At 47.6% G+C, this 19,971-nt stretch overlaps 1 protein-coding gene across 3 annotated transcripts in view; it reads left to right on the forward strand.

Annotated features, from left to right (window-relative positions):
* The window catches only part of LOC144128413 (choline/ethanolamine kinase), a 134,793-nt gene that overhangs the window by 69,498 nt on the left and 45,324 nt on the right, over positions 1 to 19,971 (forward strand). The window contains exon 1 of one of the 3 annotated variants that reach the window (XM_077661796.1): positions 13,479 to 13,827. The exons of the other annotated variants lie outside the window; for them this stretch is intronic. Coding sequence (XP_077517922.1) covers positions 13,721 to 13,827 — 107 coding nt within the window. The 5' untranslated portion in view covers positions 13,479 to 13,720. Of the gene's footprint in view, positions 1 to 13,478; positions 13,828 to 19,971 lie in introns of those variants that run through there. 3 annotated transcript variants of the gene reach the window in all.

Below are 19,971 nucleotides of genomic sequence, written 5' to 3' on the forward strand. Positions count from 1 at the left end.
TTCTTCAACCCTGTACTGCCGAGACAATAAATGTGACGGATGAAAGTTCTGAATATGATGGATAAAAGTAGGTTCACTGAAAGTTTAGGCACAGTTATTTTTAACAAGATATATTTGAGCATGTCTTCTTCATCTCTGTTAGCTGAGGCTTCGTTCTCATAAACGTTGGAATATGAGGTTTGTGCAGAACTATGAAGCTTGCTTGCGCTTTTCCCCAGAGAAGATGAAATGATTGGCATTTTTACGGTAAATGATAAGCTATGCGTTACAGCAGGTCAAAGCGCACTGAAACATCGGTGCACAGACATTTTTGCATTTCGCCTCCACCTAAACGCAGCCGCCATAACCTCGTTTTAACCGGCGAGCTTTTGCTCGGAAGCTCAGCAGCCGATCGCCCCAAACCCACTGAGCCACCGCGACGGATAGTGACGTGGCAGAGGCTTGGTGTCTCGAACAGGAAGCTCCTCTCCACATCCCACTTCCTCACCCTATATTTTGATTACATCATACACAGCGTCACTCTCTCCCTCATTCGGGCTCAACTACCACTCTCGTCGCCTTCATCCAGATCTAAAGCTATCAAGGAGCAGATAAAAAGGTGCACCGCAGCACCATATAAGCGAGCCAACCCCATCACCTACTACCCCGCTTTCTTGATCGACGCAAGACTAAGCGCTGAGCCCGACACTCGTGACACGCCGCCTTCGGGAAGACGTTTGATGTTTCTGTACGACGCAGTGATAACAACCTCCTCGGAAGTCTCGGGGCCGACTCAGACGACGGGCGATAACACGCACTACTAGCTCGTGAGCCAACGCGTGGCAATTCCGTCGCGTGGGTCGGCAGTAGCGGAAAACTACCGCCTGTCAGCACGGAAGGCCTGCACAGCATTTCCAGCCGAGAGATAAGGTCTTCCCCAACTTTAAACTCGTACAGCGCTCGGGAGCTATAGGCGTCAGTCAATCAAAGACTGACTTCACGGGTTTTTTTTTTTCGTAAAAGGATTAGCGGCAAAACAGACAGCGCACAGTAAGAGAGATGGGACAAACAGATGTCGTAAGGAAATCTGTGCAAAAACCGTCATTGTCCATGATCGTCACCATCACCATCATCGAGGTCACGTATACATCGCCTGCCAAAGGCTCTCCCACAGGTCTTCGATTAGCCTTGTTCCGCGCGACTCACGGCCAACGTATCCCAGCACGTTTCCTCATCTCATCGCTCCATCTGACTCCCTGCCGCCCTATAGGCTGCGTTTTATTCCCTTGGAATCCACTCCGTTACCCAAATATCTTTTTGGTCGTCTGTTCTTCGCATTACATGTCCCGCCTATTTCAATTTCCTCCTCTTCCCAGTCGCAAAACGACAGAATCCCGACATTCGTTGTAACGACATTTTTTTTTTAGTATTGTAGTATTTTTCTGTACTTCTGTCACGAAGACAAGGGCAGCTTAATACTACAGAAAATTCTGTTGTTAATACAAAATTTCCTGCTGTCACTACAAGCTTATCGTCCAGAAATGCTACAATAAATATGTTGTGATGACAGAACATTTTCTGTTCTGTTTTCCAACAGGGTTGTCTCCTACTAAGTTATCGTTAACAAGAATTCGTTCTTTAATACACGGTGCGTCCTCTTTCTCTGCCTATATGCTTATTGTAATTTGCCTTTCCGTAGCTCTTTACGTTGTCCATAATCTATCCCACGATTCATTGCTGCTGATTCCAGCCATTCTACCGATAGCCAAGGTGGTCTTTTCAGCGTGTGTTGACCGAGGTTCTCGTGCTGTTCGAGGTCCGCTATTCCTAGTTAGCTAGTTACTGAGGTTCTTATTAAATAAAATAAATGGATGAAGGCCTTCCGCAATGGTGCACGGTTTTGTGTAAGAGAATAAGGCCATAGGCGAACATTGTGTTTACGAGTGTAACCGATCACAGATCACACGCCGTCGAGAGAGAGACTTCGAGGACTGGCGGTTATCGCAGAGCGGTAGCGCGTGGGAAAGGTTCGACTGCAAACAGGGCGGCAACGGCTTCGTTTATCTTGAGCTTGCAATGATATGTCGAATGGAGAGCCGCAACACCGGAGCAAGTGCAATACCGGACACGTCGTTGCCGCTGCGAGATGCAAAGAGGGAAAAGCCTAGATGGCAGCGTAGATCAAACAACACGTGTGAAAAATGTGTACAGGTTTGAATAGCAGACAAATAGGATTATGGCACATTTCGTTTAACATTATAGGATGAAGCTTCCAAAGCGATTCAGCTTTGAGTGACTCCTTAGTGGAGGGCTCCGTATAACTACCATTACCCGTGGTTAATTACCATGCACTTACATCACACAGTGCATGCAAGTTCGTGGGTTCGAACCCGCCCAATACGGTAGCACTTCGATGGAGAAAAAATGTGAAAATTCCGTGTACTGTGGAATTTTAGTGCCCGTTAAGATCCCCAGGCGGTCGAAATTATCCGGAGCCCTCCACTACGGCGTCCCTCATAGACTGAGCCGCTTTGGTACGTCCATCCTATAAAGCCAAACCAAATGTGCCATAATCCTATTTGCTGGCCCGTTCAAACCTATATACATTTTTCAGTGGGGAACGGAAAGGAGGAATAAATTCTCCTAAAAAACAATAAAAATTATCGGGACGTGCGCTTAAGTCACCTTTAGAATGAGATGCGCAGCATTAGAAGCAACGTTGCTGGAGCACGTTTCTGTATCTGTGTCAGTTAATTCACCATATGCACGACGTTGGCACTGTCATCGTATTGTTTCTGTTCCGAACTGCTTGTCTAGCCATATTCCGTTTGCGCCCGTCTCCTCTTGTTTTTCAGTTTTTAATTTTCGCGCTGTGGTCCCGTGACGTTGCGACGTCGTCGCCATCTAAACCTATAAGCAACTTTGGGACTAACGCAGGACGCGAAATCGCATGGTGTGAAATGCCAAGGTGGGAAGATTGTGATGGCGTCACAGGGTCACATGACTTTCTGACGTAATCGCCCTCTCGACCAATTAGCTAATTTCGTGTCAGACGGCACCGAGTTTTCTGTCGATGTGGACTCTAATGTTATTGCATTAAAGTGCACCGAATCCGGCGCTGTAGAAAATGACTGCGCACTTTTCAGTCTACCACACTGCTCGTGTAAAACGTATTCCTAATGTGCAGTGCTCTTGAAAGCTTGTACGCGAGGAAGCACAGATGTGCTGGCGAGTGGTGTGTAAGAGGCTGAACTGTTTCTGCGCATGCGTGCATTAGCATAAGCATGTGATGTGTATATTTATGACATCTGAGGCTTTTTTTTCGGTGCAAATCACGCCCTAGTGCAACAATGACAGATAAGCGATGCGATGAGTGACTGCACTTGGCGGAAGATACTCGCACCTTCCCGACACCAGACAAAGAACAAAAAAAAATCGACACCGATACACGTACACAATTGGCTCCATTTATGCATCAGCCATTTTCGCAGTATTCGTCCGTTTGTGATACGCACTGTCAAGACCTTGCACAAATAGCCGCGACCCGGCCGTCCAAGCAGCAGCCCCTGCAAAAACACTCACGCGATATGAGGAAAATATGGGTACATGAGCACCTGAGAGGTCAGTGGATACCTTTTCCAGAAAACCGCTGTGTGCGAATTATTCTGCTTCAGACTTGCAGTATTTAAGTTCGCAGGTACGATTGGGCAGGCCTGTCTTCAATTTGTGGATAATTTTCATTTAGGCCAGCGTACGTGGTATTGGAGTTCCCTCTCCCAAGCTTTCCAACCACAGGAGAGAACCTGGCGCATCAAAACTGAATCTGCGTTTCGCGCTGAGGTGATGTGGGTATTAAAACAATCACTGGCTTAAGCACTTAATAAAACACTTGCATCTGCATCTTTTTTTTTTTGTCCTGAGATTGATTTCTCGCTCAAGGAATATCGCTGCGTGTTTAATGCCGACCTTGTGCGTCCGCTGTCGATTCTAATGTTTTTTTGTATATATTAAAAGTGCAATGACCTTTGTTTACTGCACGAAAAAGGGCAAAAGGGGTGATCTTCGATGCTAACTGAGGTTTGACAGCAAGGCGAAATGCCTGTAATTCGCGCCTCCTCCTCAATGGGTCTCCTGAAGTGGCTTTCGCTCGAAGAGTGATGGCCGGATGATGACCTATGTCAACCTTCAGAGCGCTGCAGCCCCGTGCTATCGAACTACAGATAGTGCACCGTCAGCGACGACAAACGCCTACAAATCATTGCTGGGTGTTCACTCTTTCCGCGAATTTCACTTCAGACGCTTTTGTCGGTTTCTCCCGCTGCAGAAGACAACACAAGAGGTCATCGAACTCGCACAAGACGAAGGCTGCGAAGCTTTTTCTTCTGCTCACGGTGTCAATGCCCCATATATATATATATATATATATATATATATATATATATATATATATATATATATATATATATATATATATATATATATATATATATATATAGCGACTGAAGTGAAATTCGCGGAAAGAGTGAACACCCAGCAATGATTTGTTGCTGTTTGTCTGCGCTGACGGTGCACTATCTGTAGTTTGATAGCACGGAACTGCAGCCACTCTGAAGGCTGACACAGGTCATCATCCGGCCATCACTCCATTAGGTAGGGTATACAGGGTTGACTGCGAAGCCCAATGAAGAATGCCCAGCTACGTCGGCGACGCTGACGTTCTTCCCGCTTATAAAATGCCAGCGGTGACTACTCAGCTTTCAGGGAAGGAGAAACCGTGCTCGGTCGTTCAACGGCATAGCATGCCCACGGTGTTGCAACCTCTTTGATCTCAGGGCATTAATTCAGTTTCCAGAGCACATTTCATCCGGTATTGAAAGACATGACTATATATATATATATATATATATATATATATATATATATATATATATATATATATATATATATATATATATATATATATATATATATATATATATATATATAAGCGCGTCACGATGCTAAAGTCGGTGTTGACGCATTTCGTATTTTGGTCTTTTCTATAGCTCGTAAAAGATTTGTTTTCTGTGAGAATGGTCTTTTTGTGGTTAGAACGCGGTACCCTACCACTTCTATTTGTTTTCATTGTCCCCTTAAGGAACATCCCCGACGCCTCATTGCTGTGAACTGTGGATAGACAAAGGCGATGTGGTTCTGCACAGTACTGTTAGAAACTTTGCCGGAACTTTATACGAGGAGAGGGATTATGGCGGTTGATGGTACCGCGCTTTCTAACAGCGCAGCTAGCTATAGATGTTTTTTTTTTTGTCCAAGCATGAGGCTATAGTGCAAGTGCAGCAACACTTTGTATGCCGTATTCTCAAAGGCGCACTTATGTCTCATGAATGCCAACTCTTCATTCCAAGTAACAGGACACTCAGAGCTTCGGTACCCACCGCTGTATTTCACTTCCCGCAGGCTGACACGCGTGGAAGCGGCTCCGCAGGTAAAAAAAATGAAATCAATTCTTCCTTCTTGGTATATAGAGAGCGCAGCGCTTTGTACAGCGACGAAAGGAAAAAAATACAAAAGTGGCTCTTAAGATGATAGTAAAAGCATTTGCAACTGCACAAGCTCACATATAGATTCTAATTCCAGCAGTTATCTTTTGTTCTTGCCCATTGCAATCAAGAAAAACAAGCATCGCCAAGCCGAGACACTCCCCCCGTCAGGCAGAGTCAAACGTTGTTTGCCTGCACCCTGAAACAAAGGAAGTTCTTTGGGAGGGGGGGGGGGGGGGGGTTGCAAACAGCCTAGAAAAGAGCGCCTGCCTGCAGACCGGCCAGCAAATGTACAGGTCCCGGCAAATAATATGTATCTCCCTCCAGATTATATTGTTGCCACGCCAACCTGACGTTGTTAGAGACCGGCGTACCATTCAGAACTGCATTACGCTCAGCATGCTTTGGAGCAGCCATGGCTGCCACGTCACACTACACAGCGCGACCTCAGTGTTACCGACGTCATGCGCGACCGCGGCTTTCGATGGCAGGATGAACATACGCAGCCGAATTTGTAGGCAAGAACAGAAGGTTACACATGTAAACGAGTTCTTGTATTCTACATCTGTCCTCCTCTAAGAATTCAGCTGTAAATCTTCACTTAGATCTGCGCCAGCCGGCTAAGTTCAATACCGTGCTTACATTTCGTGTCAAACCTTGACGTCCTGGCATCGAGCACGGTGAATCAGGAAGGCATTCAGTGCCACCCCGAAACAAACAACCCTTACAAAAATTTCTTTAGACAGACAGTCTATAAACTGTCCATAGACTTCTGTTTATAAAGTGTATAGACTTTCTGTATAGACTAGTCTATAGGCAATACAAACTTTGTGGACAGTCTATAGCTTTATGACCATACACTTTTAGTAGACATTTGTCTACTGACAGTCTGTATGTAGACTATGAATAGACGAAATGAAATGAAAAGGCAGTACAATCTATAAGAAGTCTATGGACAGTCGAAATGTAGCAAACGTAACAAAACGTCTGCCTGGAAGAAGCACGGCCTAGCTTCGGCGGCGGTTCGCCCGAGCTTCGCATGTCTAGGAAGGCGGAAGGAGCTGCGTATCGTGGTGTCGTCGTCTGCCCGCATCGGGCCGTCAGTGCAGCGACTCGTGTTTCAGCCATCGCAGACACATGCCGGTCTGCTTACGCTCTCCGACATGGGTGCTGTGCGTGCTACGTGACTTCCGCCACGCATCCCGGACTCGGTCGGACCTGTTGATTTGGCGTCAGTGAGCAGTTCCGCACAGCTAAACCTGTATGAAGAACATTTTCGCAGAGAACTTCTTGCGCAAGCGTGCTCGACTGGCTAACTATGCATTTGATCCAGTGACCATAAAGTGGCTTAGTTTATGGGGGTTTAACGTCCCAAAGCGACTCGGGCTATGAGGGACGCCGTAGTGAAGGGCTCCGGGAGTTTCGACCACCTGGGGTTCTTTTATGTACACTGACATCGCACAGTACACGGGCCTGTATAATTTCGCCTCCATCGAAATTCGACCGCCGCGGCCGGGATCGAGCCCGCGTCTTTCGGGCCAGCAGCCGAGCCCCATAACCACTCAGCCACCGTGACCATAAAGTAACAATTTCAGTCAATATTGCCAGGGTCAAAATGAGCGCCATACAGGCAGAAAACCCGGATGGAAGCGTCGTGTGATATTTGTATCCCATGCTCTGTCTCATGAAGATCTGGCATATCGTCACTCGAATGCTAGCTCTCATCAGCCCATCACGGCGGTGAATTCTGCGAAGCTGTTTGCGAGCAAAGGTGGTTAGTGGCTGTTGTGAACCCTTGGTCTTTACAATCATATTAAACAAGCATCGTGGAAATATTCAGAAGATGGTGATTCGTCTGTAAGGCTCCTTTCTTGGGGTAGCTTGTGTCTCCTCACCCAAGGAACCACTGTGTTGCCGCGCAGCACATTCGGTGAACGACACGAACATGCCGACCAGCGTGCTTAAAGCGTATTCCAATCGTCGATCCGGAGAAGCTCTAATAACCCGTGTAGGAGTAAGGTGTCGAGGGAATCTAGGGTTCATATATATAACTGTATATTATATACCGTCGCGGTCCAATCAGAACGCAGGGTCTGAATACAAATCGCTCATTGAAGCATGCTCTTAGGTTTCGCGGAGCAAGAAAACTTCCTCCGGATCGCTGATTGGAATGCACCATTGGAAGAGCAACGTCAACGCCGAGAAGGGGCGAACACGATGCAGTGAACACAGGATGGCCACCAGTGTTCAACCCTTTCTTTTATGCACACGCGAAGCCCCGTCGCCACTCTGCACACGCGATTTCGTCATTTGAAGAGTGAAATGGAAGAGTGAAAGCCTTGGGAGAACATGTTGAGGGCCACTCCTTCGTTTTCGATTGTTTTTAGGAACTTTTGGGGCCCGTGGCATACATTGCAAATACCGAGCCGATTTTGCAGCTGTCTTGTCTGTGAAAGTCGAAGAGCGAGAGAGGAAAGGAAGTGTTCGCGTGTGCGTGTGTGCGTGCGTGTGCGTGCGTGCGCGCGCGTGCGCGCGCGTGCGTGCGTGTGTGTGTGTGTGTGTGTGTGTGTGTGTGTGTGTGTGTGTGTGTGTGTGTGTGTGTGTGTGTGTGTGTGTGTGTGTGTGTGTGTGTGTGTGTGTGTGTGTGTGTGTGTGTGTGTGTGTGTGTGTGTGTGTGTGTGTGTGTGTGTGTGTGTGTGTGTGTGTGTGTGTGTGTGTGTGTGTGTGTGTGTGTGTGTGTGTGTGTGTGTGTGTGTGTGCGCGCGCGCGCGCGCTTGCTTGCTTGCTTGCTTGCTTGCTTGCTTGCTTGCTTGCTTGCACGTAGAGGGTACTAAACAAATGCTTGTCGCAGGAAAAGATTATTATGAAGCCCCTAAAATTATTCACGAGTAGAAACAGACCCAATAGGACCTCTCACCACTGGGAGAAGACTGTACACGTACAGTCACTCACCTTGCAGGCACTGAGCCTTTCCGGGCGGTGCAGGTAATATCAGTGTCACCAGTGTTTCCGTGCAATATGTCAAATAACAAGAAGCAGCTCAAAAAGTAGAAGTAATTGAATACCGCGTAGTTCATGACCCTTTTCCACAGTCGCGAACAATACAAGCAGCCCTGTAGTCTGGACCAGAGTAATAAGAGCGCTAGCATGCTTAATGCCGCTCTTAGAAATAAGTGCCCTCAATTGAACACACCGCCTTTCAGACTGCGAATGAGGACGGTCCATTGTACGTGCTCACTTCTGCCTGGCGGTGTACACTGCGTGCACGTAGACGAGACAACGTTTCGTTTCCTGAAACGATGTGCGTTCGTCATCCACTGACCATCAGGGACACGGCCAGGCGTGCGCTCCAAACGTTTTGCGCAGTCATTATTTTATTTATATTTTTTAAGAGGCAGTTCAAACCGACCATTCGTTCGTTCTCCTCGAGCACAGTTGTATAGTATACTGTACAAACCGCTTGAGACAGAAACGAGGGCACAGGGGAGAAGGCAGCTGGTTTTTATCCCGCGGGGTGGCGCAGTGTTCCGCGAAGCAGGATGACGAAACAGTAACCTGCCCGTAGGGAGCGTATATGTATACACTTATGGCGTGCCGCGATGAACGCGAGTGGAATTGTGCTGATGTTGGAGAAATTTATGACTGGAACCAATTCACAGAACAGCTATAGGCGTGAAAGACGAGTGTTTCGTTGCCATAAACATATCGCATAGTGTGACAAGCCGTTAACTTTTTATATAGTGACTGCCATCATTCTTTTAAATAGTGCATGGATCACAGAAACAACTAGCACACTTTTAAGCAATCGGTATACTTGTTAGGAATTTAAATCACCCTTTTGTATAACTGGAGGTCACTTCAACTGGAACAACCATGGATCATATAAGTCAGCCTGACACTAAATTTGTGCCCGCAACGCTCTCTGCAAGCGGCAGGGGATCTCTGGTGGGTGATGCTTTAATCAGCGTTACGCCGCCATAGGTGCGTTTTTACTACGCTCCATTTTTTCGCTGTAGTTCGTATTCTATATATAGACAGCGTGTAGTCGTCAACCGTGTCTCCTGTTCCAATAAACGTACTATCGGTGGCAAATGAAATTCGAAGAGCGGAACGCGTGGCGAACGGTCCAGCTTATAAGGCCGTCTGCGTGTCGCTATCAGGGATAGGCGCCCGCATCCGGTTATCGACACTTTTGCTTCTGTTTTCTTTAATAATAATAATAATAATAATAATAATAATAATAATAATAATAATAATAATAATAATAATAATTGGTTTTGGGGGGAAAGGAAATGGCGCAGCATCTGTTTCATATATCGTTGGGCACCTGAACCGCGCCGTAAGGGAAGGGATAAAGGAGGGAGTGAAAGAAGAAAGGAAGAAGAGGTGCCGTAGTGGAGGGCTCTTGCCATATTACTTGAGGAGAAGAAGAAGAAGAGGGCTCCTGAATAATTTCGACCACCTGGGGATCTTTAACGTGCACTGACATCGCACAGCACACGGGCGCCTTAGCGTTTTTTCTCCATAAAGACGCAGCCGCCGCGGTCGGGTTCGAACCCGGGAACTCTGGATCAGTAGTCGAGCGCCCTAACCACTGAGCCACCGCGGCGGGTTCTGTTTTCTTTTGAGTTCGTTTTCTCGCTTTGCCACTGGAGCGGAACTGAACGCGAGTGGCGCAGCGCAGTTTCTATGCCGGAAGCGCCTGTCACCCGCGTTTGTAAAGCGAGCGCTGGTAGCTTCCTGGCATGGAGCGCTTTGCTTTCTCTTCCATCGTCGTGGTGCTATTAGCGCCTGTTCTGCGAACAAATAAATGTTGACCAGTTCAGGAAAAGAGGTTCGGTCGTTTATGATCGTGCAATGGCGGTATTGTCCGCAGTATATACGCGGATCCAAACGTGCGCTCAAGTCCGCACTTTCTCCGTGCGGAGAAAAATGATTTTGCCACAATAACTGCAAGGATTTTGCGAACACAAAACACCACACTTCCGAGACACTCTCACGGAGGCCTTGCCGATGTGTAGGTGGGGTGCATTAGGCGAGAAATTTCAAGCTGCCTGACGAAACATCATATGGGGAACTTGCGCTGAAGTTTGCGGTGCCGATTGCAGCGCCATAACACACTGCCTAGCGAGAAGAGCAAGCAGTTTTGGGTAGTACTCTTAGTACTTTTCCGCGCCACCTTCAGGCGCTTATTGGCGTGAGCCCCCGCGCTCTGTCGAAGGCGCACGTGCCGTGCGTCAGCTGTCTGGGCTACGCCGAGAGAAGCTAGGCAATGAATGCTGTCAGCCAAACGCGGGTGTCTAATCGCGCAGAATGTGTTCTCGCGTTTGCTGCGGCCCAAGCGGCTGACATAAGCAGTTTTGAGTCACCGAATGGAACCATTGCAGTGCCACCTTGACAGCGCAGGTGCCCCATAAGGAGCTTTAGAATAGAACTGGTTACAGCTCGCCCTACACAGCACGCTGTTAAACCAGAGAGATAGGACCGCTCGCTTCGCTCGCTGCCGCCAGCGAAACCACGCTGTGCAAGTTGTGATCGGTGAAAAACATGAATGTGGCGCTCCAGCGGCACAGCGACGAAGCGAAAGTCAAATAAAACGACAGAAAACTATCGCAAACCGGAAGAGCGCGCCTTTAACTGATAGCGGCAGGCAGACGGCCTAAGCTGGACCTTTGGCCACGCGCTCCGCTGTTCGCAGTTCATTTGACGCCGATAGCACCTTCTTCGAAAACAGTAACAGCACAAAAGCTTAGTCGTGAAGGCGTTGGGGGCGCTTGGCATCCCGATATTCTGTATGCGTGTCTGTCCTGAAGGATTGTTGACGGTGGCAGTCTTTTGCAAGCCGTCACGAGAGGAACACACCTAGTTTTCGACAATAACGATGTTTATTCACACACTCACGCACTGACGTTGGCGGAACTCCAGGCTTATCTCGATCAAAACAACTGCGCCGATCTTACGTCAGAAGACAATGGTATCTCGATCTGGTGGTAGCAACTCTGATAACGGTTCTCTCTTCCCAGCGCCGTAATTTCCTCTGAGGGACTCCTTTGTCTTCGTCGGAGCTATCGGTTAATCGCACCATGTGAATGGTGAAACGCTGTGCGCTTCTTGTCCAAGCACTTGTACTTCAACAGCTGTTTCTAGGGTAGTAGTTCATTTCCTGCGTCAATTGATTCTATTACACTTCTGTAGAGTACATAAAAACGTATATGCTCGTTTCGAGCTGCCGTATACTTGTTGCTGCGCCAATTGCCATCAGCAGATTTTTCAAGTGCTGTTGAAGAAGCCTAGCACCATAATTTTACAGGTGTAGAAGTGTGTGGAGGCGACACGAAAAAGGGCGCCGGTGCTCTCGACCCTGAGTTTCCTCAGTTTTCAGACAGTTTCAGGGAGTAGTTTAGAGAGGTCAGCTTTGAACACACTCCCACTGGGGGCTTGGCACAGTTTAGCACAGTGGCTGGGGCTACGCGGTCCGGCAGGTCAACATTAATATAATTCGCTGAGGCCTGAAAAAAAGTGTTAAGCTGAACTCGAAACATCAGTCATAGCATGTGCAGAATGTTATCTCGTCGAAGCGTTCATAAAATCTGTATCATCCGAAAATTCGTATTACCCATATAATTTTAAATCGAATCTACGCCTTTTGCGTTACCGCAACAGTCTTCTGTACTGCTGGGTACGTGAACCAAATGGAATGGTGAAAGTGTACAATGAGAGAGAATGGAATACTCATGACAGCTGTGATTTTCAACCAGTAATCCTCCTGAACAATCAGATTAATCGTAGCCTCTTGGAATACAGACGTCTCATCTGAAGACATCCGGCTCGGCATGACGTCTACTCACTGTGCGCAGATAATCACGCGCGGGCATCAAACAGGTGTGCGCGCTTGATGTCTCGAGGTGGTCACTGATGGCGAACAACTGCACAGGATGCATGCAAGAACGAAGAAAGTATACGAAGACATAACTCTTCCTAGTAGTGTCTAGTATTTCGCTAACACCCACGTCCCCAACGGCTCGTAGCATCGTGGGTGTCATTGCGCATTTTCGTGTTCAGAACCGATACTCCCCCTTGCAACTTGTTGCAGAGTAGTGGAGGCTATGGGCGCGAGGCGGCGATTTCTATCGACGTGTCTGGGTGGCTCGGGCGTTCCTTCAATCAAAACCAAGAAGACATGTGGCGAACGACGGACACGACGTTCACTCTAAATACGAATACTCTATGTGGGGGTGAAATGGAGTAAGTACTCCTTTTTGTTTAGAGTGTAGGGGATGCAGTGCGGACCCATCAATGTGACCACCGAGAGTACGTGTCGAACCTCTGATCTTCTCTCGACCTCTCTCTTACGCCCTGACCAGGACAGTGCCACAGGTGCTAAGCCTACTCGATAAGCCATACGGGCTGGGAGCAACGAGGCCGAGAGAGAAATAAGAATGCGCTGTTAAGAGAACGGTACGGGACACCCAACGCTGTCAGTGCTGGGCTGTGACATCCTCGACTGTCTACACGCAAACAAGGCAACGCGGTCGCCGCACCGTTACCTCACGGCTGACGTAACGATACGCGTGCGTAGTACTATGTCCAGAACGCGCGTAAACTTTGCGTAGGTTTCCACGAGCTCCACATGCGCGAGGCGAACGCGGTCAAAGCACCTCGCGGCTGACGTAGAGATAAGCGCGTGTAGCACTACGTCAAAAGTGCGTAAACTTCGCGTTGAGTTCTGCGAACATCACGTGCACAAAGCGATCCTGTTCAAGCGGCCGGAGTCAGGTTTTCTTCGCCTTATGTCTCGGAGCTGCGAGTTCGCCCATCTCTAGCTGGCACAATCTTGGGCCACGTAGAAGTACGGAGGGGCCAGAGAGAGAGAGACGCAAGAGTGTGCGTAGGGGGAGGATGGGGGGAGAGAACGCGGCAGCGCTCTTTATCTTGGGCCGCCACAAAAGAAAGAGCGGCATTCGGGGCGGCCCCCAGACGAAGTCGACGACTCTCGGCTATCACCGGACGGCGAAAGAGGCGGCGGAGAGAGAAAGGACGAGCGTGTGTGTGCCGGCGTTGGCGATCTCTGACACAGTGGTGGGCGTGAGTGTGTGTGCACGCCGAGGCGATTGTGTCTGTGGAAGCGACGGTCATGCAGCGTCAGCGGGCCACGGCAGTGGCGGGTCAGACGGCTGCGGGTGCCCGCGGGAGGTAACAACATGCGCTCCTCGCTCTTCGCGTGCGGCGGCGGCTTCGCCAAGGGCTTGTTCAGACGCGTCAAGGCACGACTCGCGAGGCGGCTCCCGCAGCGGCGAGCCCAGCGCAGGTGAGTGAACTGTTGACACGCTCGGCGAGCGGGACGGGGCAGGCTCGGCGTATTGCGCATCAGACGCCCGCGTTGTACGCCAGGAATGGGCTGCTCCGCCATAGGCGGAGTGATACGTAAATCAAAGAGCGCACGCGTATTTTTTTATTCCGTGGGCTTGATTTGCGGCTGTGTTGTCCGCGATTGAAACTATTTGTTCACAGAAAACTAAAAACAAAATAAAAGCTAAAGCGAAGCCGCCACGGGACTGGCTGAAAGGCACTCCACGCGTTGGTTGAATCCTCCTACTTTTAAGCGTTGAGTTCAAAAAAAAGAAGGCGGGGAGCCGGGGGCGTTTAATCCGATTTAACTGGGGAAATCGGCCGCACAGGACGATAATTCGAGGCTTGTAAGAATGCTCGGAAAGTGTATATCGAGTTCCCGCGGTAAAAAGACGAGTTCAGAATCCTCTTTAGTGCACCTCCAACGAGGCGCGATGTGGATGATCGGAGCCGTGTTCACTGGCATCTTGAAGGAGGGGGTCGGTGCGTTTTCCGAAGCTAACTCAAGTAAAGGTGGAGCTATTTGGAACGTAGCGCTTATTTTATGCCTACGGGTCATATAGTATTTATTTTTACTTCTGAATTTAACCTGAATATAAAATCTGAGATATAACATCCCGGGTTCGAACCCGACCGCGGCGGCTGCGTTTTTATGGAGGAAAAAACGCTAAGGCGCCCGTGTGCTGTGCGATGTCAGTGCACGTTAAAGATCCCCAGTGTGGTCGAAATTATTCCGGAGCCCCTCCACTACGGCACCCCTTTCTACCTTTCTTCTTTCACTCCCTCTCTTATCCCTTCCCTTACGGCGCGGTTCAGGTGTCCAACGATATATGAGACAGATACTGCGCCATTTCCTTTCCCCCAAAAAAACCAATTGTTATTATTATTATTATATAACATCTATAACCCGCCGCGGTGGCTCAGTGGTTAGGGGCGCTCGACTACTGATCCGGAGTTCCCGGGTTCGAACCCGACCGCGGGCGGATGCATTTTTATGGAGGCAAAACGCTAAGTTGCCCGTGTGCTGTGCGATGTCAGTGCACGTTAAAGATCCTTATGTGGTCGAAAATATTCCGGAGCCCTCCACTACGGCACCTCTTTCTTCATCTCTTCTTTCACTCCCTCCTTTATCCCTTCCCTTACGGCGCGGCTCAGGTGTTCAACGATATGTGAGACAGATACCGCGCCATTTCCTTGCCCATGAACCAATTATTATTATTATTATTATTATTATTATTATTATTATTATTATTATTATTATTATTATTATTATTATTATTATTATTACTGTTATTGATAGAACATCTATAACCACGCGTATCGACGAAAACTACACAGGACAAAAAAAAATTTAAGCGTGCATCTCACTCCTTCCAGGAATTGTGACCATTGACGATGTGTTTATTAAGTGTTCCCTTTTTAATGTTCCTTTGACCTCTAAGCTGCTCCTGCTTGCATATCTGGCGCGTATTTAAAGAAAGCAAGTTGCCACGAAGATATACGGGGACAAACATCCACTCTTCCGTCTACGGCCGTACGAGTATTCGCACTGTTTGTTCTTTCTTACTTGTTATATCATTTACTCCTGAGTGATGTGCTGTTATTTCAAAGGGTGATCTCTTGAAAGTGACGTCGGAAATGAGTGGCTGGGCCTCAGTGCTAAAATGCCGAACCTAAACTTACTAGGAAAAGAAAGAGGTGAAAGCGGAGACATCGTCTTTTTTTTTTTTAGGGTGGGGGGGGGGGGGGGGGGGGGACTGTTGCGTCATATCTCTGTGTCAAGCGGACTTCCCGCTGTTTATATCTGGGGGCGTTAACCCGCCTTCCAGCTCGTTATTTTACTTGGCTTTACTTGATAAGGAAGAGGCGTCACGATTTTCACCCGCAGAAACAGACAGCAACATGATTTTGGCATGAAATTTAAAGCAACTTATATTGCTCCGAATGGCCACCGTTATTCTGACTTCTCGATCGCGCAAATGTGTTAATTGTGCTTTACAGCACTTCATTAGTTCTTTTTTATCCAAGTACGAGGGTGGAAAGGGGGGGGGGGGGGGGGTAAGGAAATGTGATCGCATTAGCGGTCATTTTTGACGTAAAAAAAGCACTTTATTTATTATTATTTATTTACAAAATACTGTACAAATCTACTGCGGACACTGAGTCCAAGCAGGGTGGGTGAACAAGTCAATCAAACCACAAAGGAAAACGCAACACTTAAAAAAAAAGAGCACAATATAGCTAATAATTTGTTAAAACTCATGGGACAATGGTTTAATTAGCTGATTCCAATCTGTTATTGTGCGTGGAAAAAAACGAAAACTTGTGTCTGTTCTAGCGAATATGGAAATATTCCAAAAAAAAAGGAAGTGATACGTCTGAACCGGAAGCGAGTTAAAGTTGATATCTTCCGAGAATGTATGCATCCGCCGCGGTGGCTCAGTGGTTAGGGCGCTCGACTACTGATCCGGAGTTCCCGGGTTCGAACCCGACCGCGGCGGCTGCGTTTTTATGGAGGAAAAAAACGCTAAGGCGCCCGTGTGCTGTGCGATGTCAGTGCACGTCAAAGGCCCCAGGTGGTCGAAATTATTCCGGAGCCTCCACTACGGCACCTCATTCTTCCTTTCTTCTTTCACTCCCTCCCTTATCCCTTCCCTGTACGGCGCGGTTCAGGTGTCCAACGATATATGAGACAGATACTGCGCCATTTCCTTTCCCCAAAAACCAATTATTTATATATATCTGCCCGAGCCAAGGTGCAAATTCATTACCACCACGCTCTACATTGCCACAAGCTTTTTGAGCACAATGCAAAGCAAACTCGCTCGTTTGTCTGGTTGTCGTTGAGTTTATACATCAATTAGAAGATATATACGCCCACGTGATCGGCGGGAGAGCAAGGAGGGTTAAGCGACAGAGCACACAGATACTAAGGACTGAGAGAAATAGAGGTCTATATAGACACGCAGACACTTAGTTATGAACAGTGGCGTTCGCAGCAACATCCACAAGTCGTATCAAAAGTATGTATGGAAGATGGCTCCGTGACCTGCTAGCACTGGGGTCCAGAACCTTCGACATTCAGGGATGTGTATAGTATTTCTGGCGAGCAAATACGTCGCTGAAACCCTTCCACATCAGTACAGCGCATGCGCCCATTAATTTTACTTCCTTGACATTTGACGGCAAAGCCCAAGGAGCTGTGACTCCGAAGCCATAAGTGGGCCTTTTTGACACACGTAGGAGTCGCAACTTTCAGAAGGCACGAGGACAAGAGTTACTCTTACCTTCAAGATATATGGGACGTTGGCAATGAAAAACAGGCTACACTGGATGGCTTAGAAGCGTACCCGGTGCGCTGTACATTTGTGACGAAGGCTGTGCATACTTACGTCTACTTCGGCTCCGATCTTCCAAATTCGTCAACACAGCGGTGAATCGTTTCTGCGCCTCAGTAGGTTCATCGAATGTCTGCAAACATTCATGAATGCCGCGACGCTTACCGCAATGAGCCCGTTACTTCTGTAGTCAGCGGTGATAGACGCACTGACGTTTTAGTTAGGCGGCAAAATTATTCGTTCAGAGCCACTGTATAATTCCGATTTTTTTCCCCTTTTTCATTGTTAGTATGCAGAAAGAGGCGGCGGGTTGATTTTAGGCCAACAGCTGCGTACATGCCTTTATTTTTTATACACATTTAAATGTTTTAGATATTTTTACATAATTGCACATGTGTACAACCTTGACACAATCTAATATTTTGTGCGACACAATAGAAGGGACATGGGCTCTTGCATGTCGGAAAATGCAAAGTTCGACGTTGTGCCGCAGATGCGGGCCTGAGCTGTCAGGAAGTATACGAGAGCGGCGTGGTTTGTTTTGATTTATTTTAGTTTAATGCACATTTTTTGTTTTAAGGTACGAGGTCGTACGAGACAAGAGCGCATATGCTTGCGGGTCGCATGGCGGCAAGTGGCGTTTGTTTCCGGGTGCAATCATTGAAAGCACTTATATCAGCTGCACAATTTAGCCCCTGTTCAATTAATTTCGCCCCATTACGTATACCGCCTTTCGTGCCGTCCCTCTGAAAACAGTTACTTTTGCAACGAGTCTTCTTTTATGTGTATTATAGGCACTTTATTCATCGCTAAGCACCTGTCACTCCTACTTGCACGTCTGACAAGTCAGGATCGCCCTTTTGGATATAGTACAGGGTGTTTCAGCGAATGGGAAGTAGAATTTTTATTTAAAAATTCACAGGGACACCTTTGCGCTAAAGAGGAAGGAGCGCACTCCCTTTTGTGAAAGGTAGGGCGCTATAGGAGAGCTTACTCCCTTTTTACTGCTGTATAGGCGTCTATGTTTAGAGTGTACCTTATGTGCTGGCAATGCGATAGCATTAGAGGCTGTTGATGCTTTTACCGGAAGTGACCTCACTTACTTCAAGCCAATGGATGAATTTTATGACCGACGGCACATTTTTTTCCCCGATACCTCTTTCATTGCTGTCGCATTACTATAGGCTTTTCGAACTATAGAGATGGCTTCTTCGGCACTGTAATACAGGTGTTGGCGGACATTAGACAACAGGTGAACCATGTTAACTAGTAAGCTCGTTAGCTTATTTATAAAAATTAACTTTTTAATTATAACCGTTGGCCTAGTTGCTATAGAAGATTTGTAAACGGCTGTTAGTAACAGTCATGTAATTTTTTAGAGTCCGAAAGCGCAATTACCCTCGGCGCTATGGCACAACAAATTTTCGCCCTTGCGCGTCCTTTTCGAAAACCGAGCATTCTTGTTGTGAACGAAAAAATGGCCACCATAACCATGCCATAACCATGCCATGAAAAATAGCCACCATAACCATGCGCCACTCCATGGCACACGGGCCACGTGACCTACTCTGTCCCGCCCGCACTGCGGTGCTCTCCGCTGCTCGCTGCCCACAATGGAGCTAAGGTAAAAACTTTGGCTCAATGACTGCATCTAAATATGAGCCAACAGTTGATTTAAAAAAATTCTGCCTCTGTTCAATTAAGTTTAAATATCTGCAGTGTTCGAACCTTTTTATGAGGGCTTTGGACGTTTACGCGCAAAATACGTCTTTTCTTTAATGTTACTTACTCGTCTAATGACCCTTTTTAAAGCCAGCGGCATTTAGCCCTTGCGGAAAGATTTCCACGAACCTTTGATGAGAGAGACGGATAGGGTAGAGGCTGTGGGAGATAGTTCCCATGGAGGACACAAGGTCTGCTTTTCAGCAATGTATTATGGCACTTAACATGCCTATGAAGCTACCAAGTTCTAAGCGGTAGAACAATACTTCTCCTACCTGCTGCAAAGATGTGTCGCATAAATAACTCACTACGCAGCTCAATTCAGATACTGCGGAATGCAAGTTTCTGTGCACTCTGTACATCTGCGCTCATCAAGTTGGAAACAACTTTTGTGTGAAAAACAAGCTAGTTTTTCGCACTGCAATCTATGTCGTTAACGTGTTATAAAATTATTTTGAACGAGCGCAGAAACAGTTTATAACAAGTTAACAAAAAGCTGGATGTAGTAACTTGATTAGCAACTGTACTAGTTTTACGAAGTGCTTTTTTGAGAATATAGTGACCAGTTAGCAAACAATTTATTAAGGGAGCAGTTGTAGCCGGTGAGAAGCTACGGTCGCACTGTCATAGCAGTCCTGTACAGTAGTGTCTCCAGACACCTCCCGTCGGTCACGGGGTGATGAGGAGCATCTTTTCTCTTCCTTTCTACTCTGTCTCCGACTCCTCCTATGCCGCCGTCGTGGCTCAGTGGTTATGGCGTTCGGCTGCTGACCCGAAAAGACAGGGTCGAATTTCGATGGAGGCGAAAATGGTACAGACCCTTGTATTGTGCGATGTCAGTGCACGTTAATAAGAACCCCAGGTGGTCGAAATTTCCGGAGCCCTTCACTACGGCGTCCCGCATAGCCTCAGTCGGCTTTGGGACGTTAGACTCCCATCAACAACCGATTCCTCCTACGCATCTCCTGTCTGCGCGCAGCAGTAATAGTGGCCACGTGATGCCGGGCGACAGGCCCGTGCTCTTTCCTCGTCATTTTCCTGCA

The sequence above is a fragment of the Amblyomma americanum genome, chromosome 4 (genome assembly GCF_052857255.1).
Source record: "Amblyomma americanum isolate KBUSLIRL-KWMA chromosome 4, ASM5285725v1, whole genome shotgun sequence".
NCBI classification, from domain to species: domain Eukaryota; kingdom Metazoa; phylum Arthropoda; class Arachnida; order Ixodida; family Ixodidae; genus Amblyomma; species Amblyomma americanum.